Genomic DNA, 25,313 nt, shown 5'->3' on the forward strand with positions numbered 1-25,313 from the left:
AAGGATGATGAATCTCGTTTTACCTGGGACTCAATTCTATTTATGTATTCTCGGTAACAGGTATTCCGCTGTACATCGTACTGTTGCTTAATTTGACAAAAAGACTGTATGTTCTGATTTATCTTTAAAAAAGCGTTTGCGAGCTATCCGTAGACGGTTTCGAGAATGGTTCAACTCTGAATTCCACCACGGTTGATGATTGGTGAACATTTTGCGTTGTTTTTTAACCGGAACGTGCTCATCGATCAAGAGATTGATTGTTCTGTAAAAACGTTGAACTGCCTCAGTTGGATATTGCGCTAGAAGACTGCGCCAACTAATACTTGCTATAGCATCATTAATTATATCGAAGTCACATCGGGAGAAATCATGTTGCCACGCGTTAAGTGATTTTTCGTAAACGGAGTTTCGAACGTCGAGTATTAGAATGAATGGTCTGTGGTGTGCGTCAATTCTAAGAATAGGAGATGGTGGTTCAATGATTTCACCGGAATTCACGTTGCTCACGAACGCCAAGTCAAGCAGTCTACCATTTTGGTTGGGCAAGTTGAAAATTTGCATAAGTCCATTTCTTAACAACGATTCCGTTAGAGTGGCTTCCTGTTCTGAGGATACGTTCGTCGGCAGATAGCTATTTATGTCGGAGTCGAAGTTCCATACAAGATTCGGGAAATTGAAATCGCCGAGCAGGACTACGAAGTCAGTAGTTTTTGTGAGATCAGTAAGCCTACTGTAACACATGCGCAATGTTCATTGTAAATAGAAGGATCGGAGTTATGCTTAATATAGACGCAACAAATATAAACTGACTGTTTCGGCAATTCTAGACAAACTGCAGCTTGTTCCATTCGATTATCGAGTATCGGGAGAGATACCAGATTACTTTTGAGGCCTTTTTGAACTGCAATTAGAACACCTCCTCCACGTGAGGAGCTATTGGTCGAGCTATTTCAATCACGTCTGTAAAAATTGTGCTCTGAAGATAATTCGAGTGAGGATACGTCGCTACGCAGCCATGTTTCAGTAAAAGCTATGACATCATAATCAGATGATGAAAGTGCAAGAAAGAGATCGTTTGTTTTCGTTCACAATACTCGGATGTTTTGGTAGTAAATAGAAAGAGGTTTAATCCGAGCTGTATTGAAACAGATTGTTTTTGTTGTTGCCGCAAAACTATCACACGACACCTGGTCATCGCGACACGCGAATTGTTCGGGAAATTGATCTAAGGATTCGCCGGTGGGTCGAAATCCGTTATCACCATGTTGACTGAAGCCACAGAACAGAAGTGGAAGTCCGAACGATTCGGCGATCAAAACTGGTAACAGTCTTTTTTATTTTTATTTTTCTTTGGGAAGGTTTTCGCATAGAAGCGAATAACAGCAATATAAGCAGAACGCTCGCTGCCAATCGCATAGTAGCTTTTACATGCTTTCGTGTGCATTCGCGTGTTTTCGTGGACAAAAGTGACTCGCTACCGCCAGGTTCGCTAGTATCTGTAGAAAGTAGAGATGGTCGGGTATGAAAATTTGAATACCCGAACCCGACTCGTACCCGATTGAGGAAAAAATTGAAAACCCGTACCCGACCCGAACCCGCAGGTTTATTTTTCTGGTTACCCGATCGGAACCCGTCGGGTACGGGTACGGACCCGGGTACCCGACCATCTTTAATGTTAAATGTGATGTGATCAATAGAGATACCCGACCCAACCCGTACCCGATTTCAACAACAGAAATTAAGAACCCGAACCCGCAAATTATTTTTTTTCAATACTCGAACCCGACCCGAACCCGGCGGGTACGGGTACGGGTACGGGTTTCGGGTAAATTTTCCGCTACCCGACCATCTCTAGTAGAAAGTAGCATGTAGGTGTTTGGATTTCTACTTCCACTTCTGTTCTGTGCTGAAGCTGTTGTTGGTTTCCAAAAAACCCTCTTATTAATAGTCTTGTCTTCAAATTCGCGAAAAACAATGCCAACTGGCCATGTCTCAGAGTCCATGGCTCTGTCTTTCAACGTCAACGGTAATCCAAACTTATATGAGACAAAGTTGCCACGAGGAATCAATTTAACTACTTTGACCTCATTTGTTCCGAGGTTTTCAACCACCACTAGCGTCTGGTGCCTCGGGTCAACCTGATTCGCCGGCTCCGACAATGTTGAAGAAGTGCAGATACCCGTACCACGTAGGAGTTTCAATGTCAATGTCATCTCTATCTCTTTTTCTTTTAGCGGAAATAAAAGAAAGTGGACACGGAGATAGCGCAAGCGGAGCTTTTGGTACGGAATCGATGCGAGTTTTAAAGTTTGTTCGAATTTCACCTTTGATGCCCTGCAATGATGTCTTTGCGAATTAGATCCTTAATCTCAGCAATCAACTCCGAATTAGCTTTTTCTAGTGAGACTAATGCATTGCGGAAGCGAGCTTTATCCATCATATTTTTACAAGTGTTGCACATCCAGAAAAGATTCGACTTTTTGACAACAGCTGCAAAAATTTCGTCATTCAGCCCACAGCATTTAGCGCAAAATACGGCAGAACAAAAATCTCCACATTTCATAGCATTTTTTCCCGCCTCCATATTATTCGCGCAGCTCTCGCAAACACCTGACACGATTAATTAAATATTAAAAAAACTGACGTGGCAAGCATAGGGTCACTATCAGTTAATTGAGCTTATGGTGCTCGAAAACAGATGGCGCTACCGATGCTTACAAATTGAAAGAGTGCGAGTGGACTGTACTTTTTTAGCACTGAGATTAATTTGTTATCTATCTCTATCTATTGGGTGAAACTTGCAATTGTACCTTTCTGTGTCCGGCGATGTAGACTGCTGAAGGAAAGCTTAACCCATTGTCCTATAGCGTCTTCCTCGTCTTCAAAACCAGTTTACTGCTGAATTTCAATGAAGTAATTTGCGGTTTCGTCACCAACGAGAATGACATTTGCTGAGGATCGCTTATGTAGGAGTGAGAGGGGAGCAAAGAGTGGAGGAGAGGATCCGGGAGTTTGGAATTTGATGTTGTTGATATTACTCCTACCGCAAATAGCCTCAGCGAGGGCCTCAGCTAATGTCAAAAAATCTTTATATGTGTGCGTGGTGGAATACTTCATAGTTAACATTGTTAATATATCACTACATGAGAGATAAGACATCAATCTGATGTGTGTGGTAGATAATCTGTCAGTTTTTGTCATTTCATCTGTATTTTCAATAGTGCAAAGTTGTGGTAAATGGCGGAAAAAAAGTTGAAAAAATGGCGAAAAATACTTTGTCTCCAAAACGCATGAAAAAGTCACCATTTAGTGACGAAATATTACCTGGCATGTAAATTGATATTTATATGTAAAGTCTATCACAAAATTCGATACAAAATCTGTAAACAACTTTGTAATTTGTTTGTTTGAAACTGAGCCTATGAAATATTAAACCGGCGATATTTTGGCCTTGAAACCATTCCAAATGACGAGTTTGCGTTTCCCGACACATTCGAGTCATAATATAGGGTAGAGGATCCATATTTCGCCAGGAGCCATATTTCGCCAGTTTGATGAATCCAAAGCTTTTTTGCATATTTTTGGTCGACTTGAAAGAAATTATTTGACGAATTGGTAAAATTAAGGGCATGTACTACCAAAAATAATTAATTTCTTTGGCTTGTTATTAACTTATCTTGTATTACTTACAATTTGAAAATACCATCTCATACTAAGTGTATATTTTTTTACAAAATCAAAACGAGAGGCGAAAATATTATAGGAGAAAAATGTGCTCAAACTGTTTTATTTTTCGACTATTCTTGACTAATATGATCTTATGTACAATATTTCAACTAATTTTAGACCGATTTCACTTAAAACGTTGGATAATTTTGAAAAATTCATCAAAATTAAAGTGGCGAAATATGGTATTCATTTTTAGTCATGGATCCAAATTTCGCCACTTGATTTTTTTTAAACCGTATTTCGATGAATGGTCTCTAATTATGTCATTTCTTTTATAAAATTTCAGAAATTAGAACAAAATCAATAAAAAAAGTTAGTAAACTAAATATTGATCATTTATCTTGAATATTACAGTTTCCTTAACGGTACAAAGTTTTAAAAGTGGATTAAGAGGTTTATTACTCTATCAGTTGGATTTGGATGTTATTGATTCCACGAAATTCCTTGCTAATTGAATAGCCAAAGGGACGACAAGTGAATCATTGTTGTAGAATCTTTGGCAATACAAAACACGTTTTTAAAATTAAACGAAGTGTTATCTAAACTTTATCTAAAAAAGCCATGTCACGGCACCCCAGGGAACTCCGGAATAACGCCGGGGGTCATAAAAAATATGGCTATTATCTATAGATATTATGAAAATTGAAAAGATATTCGGGAAATCCCCCAAATTTAGTGAAAAAATATTGAAAGATAAAAAAGTTATGAGCTTTTTAGTGGATTTTGTGATGCTGTAAATGATGTAGACCTTAGGGGGGTTAATACAGAAGAAAATGTTTTGAATTCTTTTTAATTGCTTGAATAAAATGCCGTCGCTTTGCTTAGAGTTTCCTAAGGCCTGTATGAAACAATTGCTATTTGACCGGAATTCCGATTCGCATATATTTACCGGAGACAGAGAAAATTAAGTTAATTTATGAGTGAATTTCAATGTGAAAAAATATTTCTCCTATTTTGGTGCTTTTCATTGGTTTATTTGTGGTTTTAATGGTATTTTTATTGGGTTTCAAAAACGTTTCATAAACAATCACTTGAAAATGAAGCAAGATCTATTTAGCAACAGGATTTATTAAGAATATAGAGAATTCATTTATAAATTTAACATTAAAATCTATTTAAATCGTGTTTTTTGAAAGTGGCGAAATTTGGGTCCAGAGGCTGGCGAAATTTGGCAACTGGGTGGCGAAATTTGGTCCCAGAATACACATTTAAATAATCAATACAACGAGAAAAATACACAATTTAGTATGAATATGATGATTGAATCAGTAAAAGATATGTCCGAAGTATAATATTTTCATGTTATCAAATATCTGAACTTATAGAACCTTGATCTGTTTCGTTTCATGTAAATTTTTTGGATAAAGGTGGCGAAATATGGATCCGTCACCCTAATAGATTACAGAGTTTCACTTCATTTCGTCCAAATTTAGGTATACCCGGGTCATAATGGGTTAAATTGGTACCTTTTTTAGGGTATTTGGCCCACTCCATTTAATTTTGCGCGTAAAGAGCGCGTAACGCGCCAAAATACCTCATTTACCCTACCCCTTGCCGATAGATGATTAACCGTCTGGATGTAATGCGTGAACGAGAAGTATAGTTGCGTGATCTGGTTTGTCCAATGTTGGAATAATAACAACAGCAGTAGATCCTCCTTTATTGAAGCCAACAGCCAAAGTACGGTACAAATAATATGCGACAATTTTAATAAATTGTTTTTGATCAACAAGTCGCCGCTAACTGGTGCAGGATAACACAAATTCTGATTAGAAGCAAATTTAGCTGGGATGCGGACCAAGCGGGAGCCGGAATGATAGAAGAGGTGGGATGATGGCGGAGGAGCTCTACGCCTTTTATCGACCACTACTCTAGCCGAATGCAGTATTCATCCGTATTTGCTCAACCTACCTGGGATCCAGAAATTATTACACAGCTTCAATCAATGCAGATGCGTCTTAATATCGGGTTTCCGAGCAAGTAAGCGGTTAGCAATGCCAAAAATCACTAAAAACGGAACGACGATGTGAAAGTAAACAATACGAGCGCAAAGTTTATGTAAAATCCTACTTCCTTTTAGCCACAATCAAAAACCGTGTAGGCCACCACATGGGGCAATATGGGCCCTTTAGCCCTAAGTTTCTATTTAAGCTAGTGTTTACATAAAAGTTCATGTAATATAGAAATAAAAAGAGAAACAGCGACCATTGTCACTTTATTTAGCGACTATTTTGTGATTTTTTTCTATTTAACGAGTTTTATTCAGTTGAACAACACACGCAACATGGCGGTCAGAGTCCGGCATAGATAAAAGATACAACTTCGGCTCTGTGGCCGCTGTTTTCGAGTTGATTCGAGTCGCTTACAATTACGCAACATGAAACTCGACTGAGTCTTTTTAATTTTAATTACTTTTGACGTAGGACTACGTCTTACGGCAAGTATTGAGATAGAGTGTCATTCCAAAAAATCAAAAAACGTGAGCGTCACGAAAAATGAAAGGTTTTGAGCGCTAATAGCTTAGCGGTTTTCCGATCTATTTTCAATATTCTTACACCAATCGATCAGAAAATCTTTTAAGAATTGACCCAAATGAAGAAAAGTATGGATTCTTAATGTTCAACTATTTAAAAATTGAAAATAATGAACCTTTGTTTTACCAGAATTCTCGCTTCGTGATTGGTTGGAAGATTCTTTACGATGATCTAAACCTATCCCAAGCAACCAAAAGTTCGAATTTCACTTAAGGAACAAACTTGAAAGTTCATATTTGGTTCAAATTTAGTTCCGCAGAACTTTGTTGCTGAACAACCAGACACTACATTTGTAAACCGAACTTCATTCTCATCAAAGTACCGTTAATAGCTGTAGCAACTTGAAAGTCCAACATGCAGCTTGAAAGTTCAACATACAACTTGAAAGTAACTTAGAGTTCGGATAATGGTGTCTAAGGAAGGATAACAAGCTTTATGTCTATGGAGGTATAGCTTGCTAAGCAGCTTTACCTTTAGTTACCCGAACTTCAAAGTTGCCTGGAGTTCGCTGCATAGAGCGCTAAGCAGCTTCTGAAGAAACTTTGGCAAAAGTCTATAAAACAGCACTTGTAGTTCTATTTTTATACTTTTCCATTTTCTACCTCCGCCTCCTCCTAACTTTTGTAAAGTCGGTTCATGCGATTAAGATAGACCATTTAAAAAAAGCCTAACTAACACCGACCGCTACTGGATTTGAACCCGAGCGTTCCTCGTTGCATGCCTATCCTGATGCATTGCGCCATCTCTGACGCCGCTAGTGACATGAATTTTGCCGATGAGTTGTTCTTAAGTGTAAGTTCGTTTCGGGGCTGTGATAAATGAGAAATTAGCACATCGAGTAAAAACGATGCAAATGGCATATTCCAGCAACGGAGCAGTGGTATGCGTCTAAGTTACCGAAAAGAAGTACTCGAGGTGAAATCCCCGAGGTTTATGTTGGTGGTGTGTGGTAAGTTACAATAAACTAATATTTATAAAAAAACAGTCGATTATTAACCGAAATTAAACACCTTAGTTAATGAGAAATGTCATGAATCTGCAAAACAGGAAGAAGTGGGAAAATATTCCCCCAATCTTTTTTATTTTGAAAATTATTGGAGTTTCTTTTTGGGCTGAACAGTGTTCTATATAGCGACTTAAGCGAACTTTTTGCGAACTTTCTAGTTCTGTTAGAAGTTACTTTGTATTCCCTTCGAAGTTTAAACATCAAATACGAACTTGAAAGTACGGTTAATTACTTAAAAATAAAGTTGAATAGAGTTCTATTCATGATCATTTCGTTGGCTGATTAAGCCAAAAATCCCCTTTTATCGGAACTTTTGGTTACTTGGGATACCAATTTGATATCTGGGCTTGCGAAGTAAGCCAAAACCAGTGACAAAGTTTCCTCATTTCAACAAGATTTCTTAACACCGCGGTTCAACCATTTTGATGTCCTTGCTTGGGAAGTACGCCAGAGAGAGTGACAAAGCCCCCTCGTGCCAACAGATTTCTTACGAACGCGATTAAACCTAGTCCAATCTGATGTCTGTGTTAAGGAAGTGTGCCAGAAAAAATGACACAAGTTCGTCGTCCCAATAGATGTTCAAATTCTTTACTGCGAGACGATTAAACCTCGGCGAATTTGATATCTGTGTTGGAAAAATGTGCTACAGCTGTATTGTTCGGTTATAATATGACTCTGCCGTTTCATTAGAAGTGTAGGGAAAAGATGTGCTGTTGATAAAATAAGATTGAATTGGTAGAATCCTTTCAACGTGGGAAACCATGGATAATAAAAATAATCTTTAATTTCAGTAAGGTAGCAGGAAAATAATAGTTTGTGTTCTTGATTTTGTTAAATTGTTTCCAAATGCACATAGAAATAACTCTGAAATCTTTTGAGAATTGAACGTATGCAATGTTACTACTGTGATAAATGTTACATACATAGCATGTATATATGTTGCATATAGCATGTATACATACAGAATCGAATGATTACAAGCATGAATACATGCTACTATCACTACAAAGAGACTTACGTAGTCCTGCATCACCTATATATGCGATCGTGTCTTGTACACAACCCCTCTGATTTTTAGTTTTCATTGGTTATGCACAAATACATTGCCAGGTATGGTAATTATGCCCCTTACAGCTATGCTAATCGAAAGCAATTCGCCGTCGTCCACGTTACTTTGGATATCCGGCAGGAACCATCCACGAGTGGTTGGAGTGTCGGCTCTACCAGCCGCTTCGTTATCTGACCGACACCACCTGATGGTCAGTCACTGTCAATGTAGCCATTGTCTACCCTTCAGTCTCCTATCAAACTAGGGCTGCCAAATGTCACGTCGATGATAGACTCCGCACCATTCCTATTGAAGGTACGTATGGTGCCGACGTTGGCCAGATCTACGTGTAGCTTTGCCAGAGCCTCAAGTGGAATCCGATCCCTATAGTTCGTGCGACGAGTTCCCCACTCTACCGCCCAAGCGTTAAAGTCTCCCGCCATAACCATCGGGTTTAGACCAGTCAGCACAACTGATACTCGGTCTACCATCCGCGTAAACTGCTCGATAGACCAACTCGGCGAAGCATAACAGCTGCAGAAGAACACTCCACCCACTTTGGGAACCGCAAATCCCTGGTTTGCGGTTGACATAACCTCTTGAACCGGGAACCTGCTTGTCGTCCATATAACCGTCGTCTCGGACCTATCCGAGATCCAGTTGCCGTTTCCGCCAGGGACGCGGTGTGGGTCCGAGATGATGGCAATGTCCGTTGCCGACTCGGAAACTGCTTAGTGTAACAGCTGCTGAGTCGTACTGTAGTGGTTTAGGTTGAGTTGTGTCACTGACGAACTGACATGACACATAGAAGAAAATCCTTGAAAAACCATCATCCTACACATTTTGCTTGCACACTAGCACCCTCTGTTATGCATGTTGCGGAGTAGCTTGCATTTGCACCGTTTTATGCTGTAGGGTTTTTACATTTGTATGTTTTTACACTGACAACTCGAAGCATCACTCGCGCGCCGTGATGTGGCCATGTTGCGAAACAGGCATACCGACCACCCCCTTTTAGCCTAGCAGCTTTCAGGGCTTTTTTTCAGTCCGCCGGCGGAAGTCGTATGATTACTAGCTGGGTCCCGGCCAGGCCCTTGCGCAGGCGAACCGCCTCAGTTGTCATTACCACTTTGCGCTTTGAGAACCTGTATGACCTCGCACACTTCGGTGATCTCTGAACTTTTTAAGCTGAGAGTAATTTCAAGTGTGACACCATGTACCTGCACTCCTTCCGTTATCGAATTGTATGCGAAACTCTTTTTGGTAGCGTCCTTCTTAAACTTAAGGATCATATCGACCGTGCGTGAGCGGCGGATGCTCCGCACGTCCCCGCCCGGATCCCTGAGTAGGTCATCTCCTCTCATGACCTTCAAAAGCTCCGAGTATTTCGACCCGTCGGTTTTCAGGATAAGAGCGTCGCTGTTCTTCGCTCGCTTTCTTGTCGGTTTAGGTGGAGCTTTCTTTTTGGTGGAGCACCCTTTTTTTCTTGTTCTTAACCTCGATCCACGGGTCACCCATCTTGATGCTTCCTGTTGGTTGATCGGTTGGCTCCGTCAACCCGCAGGCCTGAGGGCTTTTACTGATTAAGCGTTTTTTTTGGTCCTCCAGGGGTGCCATCCCCCAGGGCTGTCTCAGATGCTTGGCGGATACCTTACCGCTGTTGGTAGTGTTCTCCGTGGCCTCCTGGGCTGCGTTTCGACACGTCAACGGGTAGGCCATATCTGCAGGGTTGATTTGCTCTTTTTACTTCTCTTTTGCTCTTTTGACTACAGCGCCTCAGCCAAACAGAATTCGAAAAAGTGATTTATAGGACAAGTGTAGAGTTACTTATTATCTACAATATTATTGAAGAAAGTATGGTTTAATCTTTTTTATTTATAGCGTAACAGAGCTGCAATGCTATTGGTAGCAAAAAGAGTGCTCTTTTGGCTACCAGCGGGGTCTCTGCCTCATAGTGCCATAAATATAAAAGATAAAGCTATACTTTCTTCAACAATATTGTAGATAATAATCAACTCTACAATTGGCCTATGCTCTATGCATCATTGTTTCGAATTTTGTTTGACTGGGACGCTGTGGTCAAAAGAGCAAAAATGAAGTAAAAAGAGCAAATCAAGCCTGATCCTAATGCTGGAAGGCGACTGTTATAACCCCGGAATGCGCACAAGTGCCTCTGCTTGTGGGTCCGCCCAATCCCTTCCACTACTACTACTACTACTACTACTACTACTACTACTACTACTACTACTACTACTACTACTACTACTACTACTACTACTACTACTACTACTACTACTACTACTACTACTACTACTACTACTACTACTACTACTACTACTACTACTACTACTACTACTACTACTACTACTACTACTACTACTACTACTACTACTACTACTACTACTACTACTACTACTACTACTACTACTACTACTACTACTACTACTACTACTACTACTACTACTACTACTACTACTACTACTACTACTACTACTACTACTACTACTACTACTACTACTACCAATAAATGCGTCTCTAAAATAAAACGCCATGCGAGTCCATTGCATTTTCGCATCTTTATTTCTTAAAAAAGACTACCTATCTCAAAAACTAAAAATGTCATATATGTTTTTTGATATCGTATGTAAACAACTAGCTTGCCATTGAAAGTACACTTAAGTCACTTTTTACGCGATGGATACGTCCCGCGTAAATCAAAACCGCGTGAATTCCGAAAATCGCGTAAAAAACCGCATAAATTTCGAAATTCGCGTAAAAAACAAACCGCGTAAAAAGCGACTTCAGTGTATGATGAAAAAATAGAAAACGAATATTTTAAGTGGTTTTTAGGATTTCCTACAAAAAATGTTTTTGCAATCATAAAAAACTTTGAACGTAAGTTTATTGTTTTTTTTCTGAAAAGCTCATTAAAATTCCCCCTATTTGGTAATAAAATCATTAAAATCGATTCAATGGTTCAAAAAATGAATTTTTTTAAGGAAACAAAGGTGATAACCATAGTTCCTAGCGGAGATGGTGTGTGCCCGTTACCGTTATGGTATAACAAAAATCTCACAAAGGATCATTGTGAAATGTTAAAAATATGCGTTACAAAATAAATGGAAGTTACTTTGCGTATTTGACTTCAGCTTTATTATACCCATTCTGCGTATAATTACATGCCACAGATGCCACATAGTCAATTATAAAATACAAAGAAATATTCTATTAATAAATGTTATGCATAAATTCATGAAATCTTCGAATTTTCATGCCGCATGATTGAAATAACAATTTAAAAAAGTTTCATAAGTTTTTCACCAAGTGGCATTAGTATACGGTATAGTATAACTCCGCCAGTGACGGACCTTTGCTAATGAACCGCCACGTGTGGCTCCCTAAAAAAGAGTGAACGGGTGATGGGGAAATCGGATCGGGACCCGAGCTGTCTGTCACAAGCCAGGATAAAGGAGGGGTGTTAAGATTTGTTGCTCCGCGTGCGGCTCCGGGTGGCTCCATGGCAAATTTGTGGTGGATCCATCCGGAACCGCACATCGAGTCTCTTCCGCGGCAAATCTTGTACAAATCTTTTGCTCTCAATGTAGCAAGTAGTCTAAAAGCATGCTACATTTTGAGCACAATGCGGAAGAGGACCCCAAACCTCGGTGTAATGCGACCCGTGCCTAGGGATGAATGCTTGGGGGGGTCTAATAAAGTTTCCCAAGGTCGAACGGAGCCTGCATGGTACCAGAGCACCCTGTGCAGTAAATTGCTCCCTCTGTTCCAAGCTGGTAAAGGACAGCTGATTTTCTCCCCAGCAGAGTACAACCATCGCCATGGATAACCTTACAAAAATAATTGATGGGGCAACCAACGACCCCCAAGAGTTCCCTGCTAACTACGGATCAGCTTCAGACTGTCCGCGCCCTTCTTCTGGATCACATTGCTGACCAGGAGGCTCCAGACATTAGGCCAAAGTTCAGGAGCTGCCAGTTCAAGAACGGCTACTTGACACTGGCGTGCTCTGACCAGAGCACGGTCAAATGGCTGGAGCAAACGGCATCTACTCTCGTCCCGTGCAAAGGGGCACAACTACGGGCCGACACGAAGGACCTGCCGAAGGCACATACCTTCATAGGGTACTTCCAGGACAGTGTCGGCACCACGAACGAGAAAATTTTGAGATTCCTCCAGATTCAGAACGACGGCTTTTCGACACAAGCGTGGCAGATACGCCGTCGCAATGTGTTCGGAAATACCGTCGAACTGTTGATGGAGGTTGACCAAAAATCGGCAAGCCAGATCACCGAGCAGCGCTTTATGCTAAACTACATGTTTGGCAAAGCACGCATGCGACAGGTTGGCAGAGGTCTGATCAACACATGCGCAACAGTCTCTGCTGCAAAGTCGAGGAAGGTACTCCCTTCTGGGAGTGCCCCGCCACCACCAAGACCATACAATCCCGCAACGTTGAGGTTGGAAAGTGCGGAACTTCCATCCGGGCCCCGCCGCCACCTAAACAATGCACTCCTGCGAAGACTAGACGGGCGCAGCGAAAGCTTCGCAAGAGGTGTACGCAGCAACCACCAGTCGGTAGCAAACCTCAGAGGCTCAATCCGCCGTTAAGTGCGGGTCGGACATCTGTGGCCTGTCGCCTGCAGCAACCGAAGCCTGCCGATGTGGGCGACTCGGCCGCTCAACTCAGTGAAAACACTGGTATCCGTACGCCAAGGCTCGATCCATCATTGGATCAAGCTGAAAACGGTAATCCTGCCACAAAATGAGCAGCTTTCGCTGCGTTCAGGTGAACCTTCACCATGCCAAGGGCGCATCTAGTGTCCTAAGCCGGAGGTTCACCAATGAGCAGCTGAATGCTGCTCTGATCCAGGAGCGATGGAATAACGATACTACAATCCTCGGTCTATCCGGCGCTAATGGTAAGTTGATCTATTGCAATACACAGTCCAAGCCGAGGACTGCCATTCTGTTAAATAAGAAAATAACATTTTCTCCAATTACAGAATTCATCCAACGCGATGTCGTTGCCATAACGGTGGTAGTCCCGACGACTAGAGGGAAGCAGGAGATAGTCGTTGCGTCCGCTTACTTTCCAGGGGACAAGGACGAAATACCACCGCCAGAGGTTGCTGAACTTGTGCGGTACTGCAGGGCAGTCAACAAGCCGTACGTGATAGGCTGCGACGCAAATGCGCACCACACGATATGGGGCAGCTCGGACACAAATAACAGGGATGAGTACCTACTTGAATATCTTACTTCTAATGATGTCAATGTAATCAATGTAGGGAATGACCCCACCTTTATAAAAGCTATCAGACAAGAGGTCCTAGACCTTACTCTATGTAGCGCCTCTATAGCTGAGAAAGTCAAAAATTGGCATGTCTCTGATGAACCAAGTTTATCAGACCACAGACATATCATTTTCGACATCGAGGCTAAATTCTAAAGAGAGAACAATTCAGGAATCCGAGGAAAACTAATTGGAGTTCCTTTAGAGATTATCTAATTGCCTCACGTAATTCCTATCATAATAATATACGAACTCTAGTTGAGCTGGATATCGCCGCTAGTGACCTGCAATGTAGGATCACAGACGTGTATAACACAAACTGTCCCGTAAACACGCGAACAGTTTGCCGTGATGTGCCCTGGTGGAATGAGACGCTTAGCAATCTCCGTCGGAAGGCAAGGCGTCTGTTCAACAGGGCCAAAATCACATCTAACTGGGAAGACTACAGAGCTTTCCTCACCAAATACAACGCTGAGCTACGCAAAGTCAAAAGGAAATCACGAGTTAAATTTTGCGAAAGCATTCAAACTCTGCCAGAGGCTACGCGTCTGCAGAAAGCGATGTCTAAGGACCACTGCAATGGTCTAGGGCAATTGAAAAAAGAGGATGGGAGTCTTACTGTTACCACCAGGGAAACTCTGGAAGTTCTGATGAACACGCACTTCCCTGGTTCGACAGTGACCACTGGACAAAACATAGGCGGGCAACAGTGGAATGGGTCATTACACAATGTGCCAAATGATTCGGTTCTACTTGCACGGTTATAATGTCCGAGCTCATCAACCTATTTCGAGCCAGTTTCATTTTGGGATATATCCCGGAGAATTGGCGGAAAGTAAGGGTGGTGTTCATACCTAAGGCTGGCAAAAAAGACAAAACCATACCTAATGCTTTCAGACCGATAAGTCTGACTTCAACGCTTCTTAAGCTGATGGAGAAAATCACGAATAACTATGTCCGCAATGAGTTTCTAAAAAACTCTCCGTTACATGTAAATCAACATGCATACCAACACGGTAAATCTACGGAACCGCACTGCACAGCTTAGTGACGTTAATTGAGAAATCGCTCAGATATCAAGAGACGGCACTGTGTGCTTTTCTTGATATTGAAGGCGCTTTCGATAACACGTCCTTCGCGTCAATTAATACGGCTCTCTGTCAAAAGAGAATCGATCACACTACAATGAGCTGGATTCAAGCAATGCTCTCGAGCAGACAAATTACAGCATCATTGGGAGATACGTCGGTCACGATTTCGGTGATCAAAGGATATCCACAGGGAAGAGTTCTCTCTCCCCTGCTCTGGTCGCTGGTGGCCGACGCACTCCTTCACAAGCTATCACATCTTGGTTATGAGACCATTGCTCACGCCGACGATGTTGTACTTATCGTCAGAGGAAAGTTTGACGCAGTATTGTCAAGTCGCTTGCAAGGAGCTCTAAACACCACCATGTTATGGTGCTCACAAGAGGGACTTAATGTTAACCCCACCAAAACAGTCGTTATACTATTCACTAGGCGAAGGAAGCATACCATTACTCCCCCTATACTGAATGGGGTCAGACTGGGCTTCAGTAATAAGGTCAAACACCTCGGAATAATTCTCGATAAAAAACTGAACTGGGCTGCCCACCTAGATTATGCTGTTAAGAAAGCAACTTCGGCTATCTGAGCATGCAGCTCACTGTTTGGCAAAACTTGGGGATTGAAACCTCAACTAGCCTTTTGGTCATATACTACTATTGCACGGCCTAGGATAACCTATGCTGCAGTCGTATGGTGGCCAAAGGTGAATGAGGTGACAGCCCAAGCCAAACTTAACAAAGTTCAGCGCCTGGCCTGTCTTACAGTTACCAGTGCCATGCGTACAATACCTACTGCAGCCATGGAGGCAATGCTATGCTTACTGCCTTTGCATCTTCATGTGAAGAAGGAAGCAGAGCTCGGCGCACTACGGTTGCAAAGGAGTAAAACTATTCTCGAAGGTGACCAAATCGGTCATCTTCGCATACTTCGGGAGTTCAATCTGACACCCTTAGTAACTTCAGTCTCTGACTGCATGGAAGCCAGGCCCAATATGGACGTTCCATATGAGGTGATTGAAACAGATCGCTCAATGTGGAATAATGGAGGGCCCGATCTTCCATCTGGAACTATCTGCTTTTTGCCTTTCTACTATATAAATATATAGTATAAAGGTATAGAAATCACTTGGAAAACCGGAAATGGAAAGAAGGTCCTGCGGGCCGAATGTTATATACCATTCGACTCAGTTTCGAAAACTGAGCATTTTCTGTGTGTGTGTATGTATGTGTGTGTGTGTGTGTGTGTGTGTGTATGTGTGTGTGTGTGTATGTGACGCTTTTAATCTCACTCACTTTTCTCGGAGATGGCTGGACCGATTTTAATGTTCTTAGTGTCAAATGAAAGGTCTAGGTGTCCCATTGGTCGCTATTGAATTTCATACTGATCGGACTTTTAGTTCAAAAGTTATGTATAAAAATACGAAAAATATGGGACTTCATTATCTCATAGGTCTCTTAACCGATTTGAACAAAATTGATTGCATATGAAAGGGGAGCCTTGCAAACCCTTAACTTCCAAATTTCATGACGATTGGACTTGTAGTTTGAAAGTTACATAAAGAAATGTGAAAAAATAGTATTTAAAACATATTTATGTAACATATAAGCATTAATTTAATGAAAAACATCACACATTTTATGATTATTTGAAAATTACTGCTGAGATCTATCAAACGAAACTGAGTTATTTAAAATCGGACGCTTCATTCAAAAGTTATTCAAACTTTAACACTTAAGCACCGTATATTAAACCGTTAAAACGTGTGAAATCAAAACATATCAATCAAATGTTGATTGTATTCAATGTATGAGATGTGTGTGATGTATGTGTGTATGTATGTATGTATGTATGTATGTATGTATGTATGTATGTATGTATGTATGTATGTATGTATGTATGTATGTATGTATGTGATGACAATTTGCAATTTTAAAATTTGCAATGAAATTCAAGAAAAGTGAGAAACATGTCAATTGTCTGAAGTTTTTGAAGCCTCTTAGTGGAATACGAACTCTGAAATTAAAGAAAAGAAAAAACTTTTACCGACTAAATTCAACTATTTAATATTCATTCGCGACAGATACGTATACGCTTTGAAATAAGACACTGATGAAGCCTGCACGTCGTAGGTGAACTACGTATCTGTTGCAAATAAATATTAAATAGTGGGATTCAATCAAAAAGTTTTTTCTTTTCTTTGATTTCAGATTTCAATTGTCATTTTCTTCACTTGCTGTTACTCACAATTGTACAAGAAAAGCAAAAAGCGAAGAAAAGCAGTTTATTTAAGCATGTAGAACCATGTGGTGTATAGAACCAAAAATACTAGTGAGTTGATTTTTCCAAATAAATTTGTACAAATTCCAAACAAATTCTGCGCATCAATAGATGCTCTTTTCAATCAATAGATACTAGAGCTTAGAAATGTTATATGAAAAATAGGAAGTAAACGTTGCACGGTAGAAATTTTGTAAGATTTGTTTTCGTTAGTGATATTTTAAAGGACAGATGTCTTATGTCATGTATCATGTTTTAATAAATAAATCAAAAAAAGACAAGCACTGGGAATCATATCGATCGTATTTCCCATTCTCAAGCATGTTTATGGCGCAGCTTTGGCACTATTTTTCAACCTCATCTTGTCAAGCTAATGACTATCTTTTCATGAAAGTACATTCAAAAGAAGCTTAAGTTTTGATTTTCATGCAAAAATAATTATCTGAAGGAGCGCTAGCTAAGAAATAGTTCCATTTCTCGTTTTCATATCTAATGCTCTATTCAGTTTTTTTTCTAATTCAGATATATTGCAAAATTGAAGCCAAGCAAACCAATAGTAAAATTTTGAGATCAATCATTTTGTTGTAGATATCCTTTTTCTTCAAAAGCGAAATATAATAATAATTTTTCTGAACTCTTGTTTTTCAAAGATGCTAACTTTTGAATGCATGGTATTAATATCAAAATATCAAAAAATCTGCTATGAACAAATACTTCATATTGTCAATTCAAAACAAGTTTCGTATGTGGCTCTGAAGCCCGAAAGTTAAGGCCGTCTGTAGACCCGTTAGAGGGTTAATTTCTAATTTTCTATACATATTCATTCAAGTCTGTAAAAATTATCTTTTGTGTTTACATTATTTTTCTATAAATATTATAAAACTAAATAAGGTGTTCATCAAGTAACATAAATGACGCTTACATGTATTTACGCACCCAAGGAAAGAAAATATAATTATTCTACACAATACGTTGTGAATTTTACTGGCGAATAAGGATTTTGAGGAATACGGAACGGATATTTAAAAATGTAGTCTAATATAACATCTATACATCTACAATTAAGTTCCTGAGAAATTAAATAATGATTATTGTGGCAGTAGAAAGGCTAGGTCACGCCGCTAGGTGGATTAATTCGGGTTTTTACAGATGGTTCAAAAATGGGGGCCTCCGGAGTCTACGGACCCGGCATCAGGGAAACTATCTCATTAGGAAAGTGGCCCACCGTTTTTCAAGGAAAAGTATATGCAATATACATCTGTGCAACAATATGCTTGAAACGAAAGTACAGGCATGCGAAAATCGGTATCTTCACGGACAGCCAAGCAGCACTACTGGCACTCAAGTCCGCCAAATGCGTGTCCAAATTAGTTTGGGAGTGCAGCACAGCATTGAGGGAGCTCTCCCGCCAAAACAAAAGTTTTATTACTTTGGGTGCCCGGTCACTGCGGAATCGAGGGCAATGAATTTGCTGACAACCTAGCAAGACAAGGATCAGCTCAGCAATTTATTGGTCCTGAACCGTTTCTGGGCACCTCCACATCCGCCGCGAAAGGCGAACTGATGACATGGGAAAAGCTAGAAATAGCATCCCGTTGGAATCAAACACAGGGTTGTAGACAAGCCAAACAGTTTATCTACCCAAACCCTGCAGTAGCTAAAAAACTACTCCATTTAACTCGTAGTGAACTACGCACAATCACGGGACTCCTAACAGGACACAGCCCCGCTCTTTATTATTTAAAGAATATCGGTAAGGTATCATCCGACACCTGCCGCTTTTGTAACTCTGAACATGAAAGTTCAGCACATCTGCTCTGTTATTGCGGAGCTCTTGCATTATTAAGGCACAACTTCTTAGGAAGTTTCCTTCTTACTCCATATCAGGTATGGAGCCTAAATCCCCAAACGGTCATTGGCTTTATAAACCATGTAGTACCGAATTGGGGCACAGGATTACAACTATCCCGCTCAACTCCATCAATGGGTATGAGCGATCCGTAAACTGTGTACAGCAATCGGGGCCTGCCACAAAAGACGATCATTAAGACTGTCGCAGTGGCCTTTTAACCCAATGCCCTTCTGGCATACAAAAAAAAGTGGCATTAGTATACGGGCGAATTCTGTTTGGTTTTAGCACGCCTAGAAATCCAAGTTAACGCGAGTAACGAAAAGAAAAAAGAACGAGGACGTCTTCAATAATGCATCGAATCCTGTAGAGATACCTATTATCTTGTAACCATGTTTTTACTCTGTTATACATATAAATCAAAAGCGAATGACTTGGTGTAAAATTGACACACATAACACTCGATGCAGCTATCAATTTAAAAGCAAAAGGAATATTATGTACAATTAACGTTCCAGCCTCGTTCCGATTGTATGATGTTTAGATAATGTTTGTATTCGGTAATAAAGAGGCCTGTTGAAATAGAAGACGTTTCGAGACCATGTTTTTTCAGCACCTCGTCGTGACAGCCGATACTAAAAAGGAATACATATATGAGCTGCTTCAAACAAACCAGTGCGTCTTACGCTTCACCGAGTGAAGCATCTTGCGTATAACTCACCTGGGTTTGCTGAAGGTTTTTTTCTTCCTTATTTGCTGCCAACCGCTGGCGGTTTTTCGATTCGCTACCATCATGCCACGTACGACAATGTTTAAACCGTGGCTGGCCATAGCGTCCTCACGGTACTCATGCATAATGACATCCGCTAGACTAAGCGCATCTGCCGCGCTAGTGACGTCCTCTATATCAGTAAATCGCACTACATAATTTGAATGCAGTAGCGAAATCATCGATCCTGGCTGTGAAATGAACGAGTCCGTCAGGTCCTCAGGTGAGTGATGAAACTTTTCTGTGCCTGGGTTGCCATTTGTTTGTTCAACTGTAAGATGAGTGTTGATGCATCAAATTTTTGGAAAAACTCGAATGCAGTAATACTTACACTTTGGATTGAAAACTCTTCCAAGTGCGTGCATCAGCGTCAGACTCTCGTTACAACCGATTGATTTTAATTTAATCTCCTTTTTCTTATTTCTACCTTTTACAACAGCTGCTCCCGAACTGTTCAGGACCTCTCGGATATTAACACATTCTGTCGTTAACTGTGGAGCATTTTTAAGAGAAGCAAAATGTACGTTTATTGTTGCATTCCGCAAATCACCCTGCGACGACAAGATGATACTATCAATCGTCTCCTGAGTAGGAACACGATAGTTATGCTCCATATCGATACGACCCATTAAAGATGTGATTCGTTTGACTGCCTTTCTCATTAAAGTGGTAGAAACACTATTCAGTGTTATATGATTGATTTTATACTCCAGCAAAACGGATGATGGAAAAAGGTTGTACATAATATCCAACTTTTTGCTGGATGTTTCCGTTGCTACAAACACCAACGGTGATGCTCCGGCATCATGGAATGCTTCCAATGAACTACGAAATGCATCCGGATCCCGCAGAAAAATGTTTGGTAAATCTTTTACTAAAAGTAACTTTTTATCTGATTCTGTTTCAAATATCGAACAATATCGGGACGTTTTATACAGAAACTTATCAAACTGTAGTCTCTGATTCTCGCGAAAGGTAACGTGCTCATAAGGAACATCTTCAAAATCGAATTCCTCACGAGAGTACAAATCCACATCAACAGGTACGGACCATTCTGCTATCCGGTATCCTTGATCTGCAGCTATCGTCCTCACAGCCGTACTTTTGCCACAGCCTGGTGGACCGGAAATTAACAGATGGCAACCGGGTCGGTGTCTTTCACTCGCTCGTACGTTTGCAGCCACTGTTGTAGTTCCTCTATCTTTTTCTGATGAACGGCTAGGTCGGCAACAGTTTTCGGAGCTAATTCAACGGACCAGTCAGTAGGTCGCGGGTTGCTGGTATTCACCTTGGCAACTGAACGTGAGGCGTTGTACTTATTTGAATCGTTGAGCTTCGTTTTCTTCGCCGTTATTTCGTGAGTCTGAGGTTCACAATGTTTTTGCGAAACAGCTCCGACGACTTCATCGAATGTTGAGTGGAACCATCGTTTCGTTCCCTAGAAAGACATCTTACGTTAATCTTTTATTTTGTAACTATTGGAAATATTACCTTCGACATTTAAAACGGTGTTTTTTCTAACTTTAAATATTTCTTAAACAATAATGTATTTATCAATGAGAACAGATTAGCATCTGTGCCACACAATTTTGCAGTTGTTATCACTACAGACGGTAGATAATCACCAATTCGGCAACACTTTTTTTGTTTATTTTATTTAAACAGTTTTAGCAACCAGTAAGAATTGGATCAATCTTCCTATAATCAGCAGTAAGTTGCGTGAATCGCGAGGTATGATCCGTGGAACTTCGCGAATTACGACGCATATTTTGCAAATTGAACAAGACAATTGAATTTTTTATAGCATTATATGATATATCGAGGGTAACTAATCCATATGTTGTTAGTAAATCAATAGTTTAAGTTTGAACATTTCAGGTAGATTACAAAATTTAGTCTTCCCTGCCTATACGAAACACAAGTTTGTTTACTTTGCTCATTTGGTGCCTCGATTTGACGGTTCGATTGGTGTTTTATGCCACGCTCTTTGCGCGTCTGTAGATTATCTACCGTCTGTAGGTATTTAATATGTTATAATGTATAATGTACAAATATTATTTCTTCAAGAGTCACTGGTGCGGCGATAGCTGGTACTGCTATTGCAACTTATTTAAAAAACAATGAAATATACATGGCATCAAAGCTTCGACCAGCTGGAATATTCATGGCTGAGCCAATTACGTCTAAAACGTTACTGGCGGCTAATCCTGACGATATGAAAACTAAAATGGAGCTGCTGGTTATGAAAATTCAAGCAGAATTTGTCACGCATTACAAAACGAGGAATTTTTTGGGAAAAAATTCACTGTTGATCGTTGGGAACGGAAAGAAGGTGGAGGTGGAATAACCTGTGTACTTCAGGACGGAGACGTTTTTGAAAAGGCCGGAGTCAATGTATCGGTCGTTCATGGTTTGCTACCAAAAGGAGCTATACAACAAATGAGATTACGAGGAAAAGAACTCGCCGAAGGCGATTTACCTTTCTTTGCCACAGGAGTCAGCGCTGTAATCCTCCCACGTAATCCAATGATTCCCACAATCCACTTTAATTACCGCTACTTTGAAGTAACAGATTCAAAGGGCAATAAACAATGGTGGTTCGGTGGAGGTAAGTCAAATTGAAAATTTTATTGTAAATCGTTAAACATATTTTTTTAAGGAACGGATCTTACACCATATTACCTCAATGAGGAGGACGCACTTCATTTCCATCAGACTCTGAAACAGGCCTGCGATGAACATGATAATGATTATTATTCTAAATTCAAGGAATGGTGTGACAAGTATTTTTTTATTACCCATCGAAATGAATGCCGTGGCGTAGGAGGAATATTTTTCGATGACTTGGATACACCAGATGAAGATAGCGCATTCGAATTCGTATCCAGTTGCGCACATTCTGTAATTCCGTCCTATCTTCCCCTTGTTCAGAAACATAAAAATGAATCATATGGCGACCGCGAACGACAATGGCAGTTGCTACGCAGAGGGCGTTATGTAGAGGATACCGACAAGCTAGTGATCGTGATTTCGAATCTTATTAGAATCTGGTTGACAAAATCAGGATAAAAAACTGACAAAATCGGAAAGTTACTGTAGTAAGAGTGATTACATAGCTCATGTTGCTATGGGTTGTTATTTGGTTTGTTTTTATCACCTAGCAATCTCCCGTCCTCGGACGCAACAAGCGAAAAAATCTAGTTAGCAAGGTCTTCCAACGCGGAAAACTGTCATTCGAATGTGGACCTTCCTTGAATCCATACGAAAACTTTACAGCAAGATGAACCGAAACAGTGGCCGTCCCATCAATCGCGATCCGAATATGGTTGGAAAACGCACCAGAAACCCATACCTGAACTATCTGCATGAGTTCCGGAGCAATCACAGTCAGCTTCCGGCAAGGCAAGTAATTCAACAAGGAGCTGCCGCTTGGCAGCAGATGGACCAGGAATCTCGGATGCCATATATAGAGATGGCTCACTCCGTCCCCTATGTACCCAGAACCAGAGGTTTTCCCGGAGGAGGTCGTCGAAATGCAGCCGGTTCTGGTGGACGTCGACCGGCCACTCGCACCAGCAGAAAACGAACTAGCCGTTTTTTTTTTGTTTTTTTCTTTCTAATAAGGCTTATACAAATTTGCTAAAAAGTTTAGTTTCTGGTCTCGAAATAATGTCGAAGGGGGGGCAAGAAAAAATAAATAAAACCAAACCTTTTGTAACTGAACAACATTTGTTCAGTTACAAAAGGTTTGGTTTTATTTATTTTGTCTTGCCCCCCCCCCTTCGACATTATTTCGAGACCAGAAACTAAACTTTTTATCAAATTTGTATAAGCCTTATTAGAAAGAAAAAAAAAAGGAAAAATAAACAAAAAAAGCAAAAAAAACGGCTAGTTCGTTTTCTGCTGGTGCGAGTGGCCGGTCGACGTCCACCAGAACCGGCTGCATTTCGACGACCTCCTCCGGGAAAACCTCTGGTTCTGGGTACATAGGGGACGGAGTGAGCCATCTCTATATATGGCATCCGGGATTCCTGGTCCATCTGCTGCCAAGCGGCAGCTCCTTGTTGAATTACTTGCCTTGCCGGAAGCTGACTGTGATTGCTCCGGAACTCATGCAGGTAGTTCAGGTATGGGTTTCTGGTGCGTTTTCCAACCATATTCGGATCGCGATTGATGGGACGGCCACTGTTTCGGTTCATCTTGCTGTAAAGTTTTCGTATGGATTCAAGGAAGGTCCACATTCGAATGACAGTTTTCCGCGTGAAATGAACGAGTCCGTCAGGTCCTCAGGTGAGTGATGAAACTTTTCTGTGCCTGGGTTGCCATTTGTTTGCTCAACTGTAAGATGAGTGTTGATGCATCAAATTTTTGGAAAAACTCGAATGCAGTAATACTTACACTTTGGATTGAAAACTCTTCCAAGTGCGTGCATCACCGTCAGACTCTCGTTACAACCGATTGATTTTAATTTAATCTCCTTTTTCTTATTTCTACCTTTTACAACAGCTGCTCCCGAACTGTTCAGGACCTCTCGGATATTAACACATTCTGTCGTTAACTGTGGAGCATTTTTAAGAGAAGCAAAATGTATGTTTATTGTTGCATTCCGCAAATCACCCTGCGACGACAAGATGATACTATCAATCGTCTCCTGAGTAGGAACTCGATAGTTATGCTCCATATCGATACGACCCATTAAAGATGTGATTCGTTTGACTGCCTTTCTCATTAAAGTGGTAGAAACACTATTCAGTGTTATGTGATGGATTTTATACTCCAGCAAAACGGATGATGGAAAAAGGTTGTACATAATATCCAACTTTTTGCTGGATGTTTTCGTTGCTACAAACACCAACGGTGATGCTCCGGCATCATGGAATGCTTCCAATGAACTACGAAATGCATCCGGATCCCGCAGAAAAATGTTTGGTAAATCTTTTACTAAAAGTAACTTTTTATCTGATTCTGTTTCAAATATCGAACAATATCGGGACGTTTTATACAGAAACTTATCAAACTGTAGTCTCTGATTCTCGCGAAAGGTAACGTGCTCATAAGGAACATCTTCAAAATCGAATTCCTCACAAGAGTACAAATCCACATCAACAGGTACGGACCATTCTGCTATCCGGTATCCTTGATCTGCAGCTATCGTCCTCACAGCCGTACTTTTACCACAGCCTGGTGGACCGGAAACTGACAGGATGGCAACCGGGTCGATGTCTTTCACTCGCTCGTACGTTTGCAGCCACTGTTGTAGTTCCTCTATCTTTTTCTGATGAACGGCTAGGTCGGCAACAGTTTTCGCAGCTAATTCAACGGACCAGTCAGTAGGTCGCGGGTTGCTGGTATTCACCTTGGCAACTGAACGTGAGCCGTTGTACTTATTTGAATCGTTGAGCTTCGTTTTCTTCGCCGTTATTTCGTGAGTCTGAGGTTCACAATGTTTTTGCGAAACAGCTCCGACGACTTCATCGAATGTTGAGTGGAACCATCGTTTCGTTCCCTAGAAAGACATCTTACGTTAATCTTTTATTTTGTAACTATTGGAAATATTACCTTCGACATTTAAAACGGTGTTTTTTCTAACTTTAAATATTTTTGGATCAATCTTCCTATAATCAGCAGTAAGTTGCGTGAATCGCGAGGTATGTTCCGTGGAACTTCGCGAATTACGACGCATATTTTGCAAATTGAACAAG

At 40.7% G+C, this 25,313-nt stretch overlaps 1 protein-coding gene and 2 pseudogenes across 1 annotated transcript; 1 reads left to right on the forward strand and 2 right to left on the reverse strand.

The window, feature by feature from the left end:
• Nucleotides 1-19,213: 19,213 nt before the first annotated feature.
• LOC128746034 (cell cycle checkpoint protein RAD17-like) lies at nucleotides 19,214-21,111 on the reverse strand (annotated as a pseudogene).
• Nucleotides 21,112-21,742: 631 nt separating this feature from the next.
• LOC128746035 (oxygen-dependent coproporphyrinogen-III oxidase-like) lies at nucleotides 21,743-22,680 on the forward strand (annotated as a pseudogene).
• Nucleotides 22,681-23,806: 1,126 nt separating this feature from the next.
• On the reverse strand, nucleotides 23,807-25,179 carry LOC128746037 (cell cycle checkpoint protein RAD17-like). The gene is made up of 3 exons (XM_053843087.1): nucleotides 25,171-25,179; nucleotides 24,010-25,117; nucleotides 23,807-23,949 (listed from the first exon to the last, which is right to left on the reverse strand). The coding sequence occupies exons 1-3, from the start codon at nucleotides 25,177-25,179 to the stop codon at nucleotides 23,807-23,809; spliced, it is 1,260 nt and encodes a 419-aa protein (XP_053699062.1).
• Between the last annotated feature and the right edge of the window lie 134 nt (nucleotides 25,180-25,313).

The sequence above is a fragment of the Sabethes cyaneus genome, chromosome 1 (genome assembly GCF_943734655.1).
Source record: "Sabethes cyaneus chromosome 1, idSabCyanKW18_F2, whole genome shotgun sequence".
Taxonomy (NCBI): Eukaryota; Metazoa; Arthropoda; class Insecta; order Diptera; family Culicidae; genus Sabethes; species Sabethes cyaneus.

Bases quoted from the DNA above. Each gene is read 5' to 3' on its own strand.
- LOC128746037 (XM_053843087.1), bottom strand. The intron at 23,950-24,009 runs GTAAGTATTACT...CTCATCTTACAG, and splicing joins AAGAGTTTTCAATCCAAAGT to TTGAGCAAACAAATGGCAAC.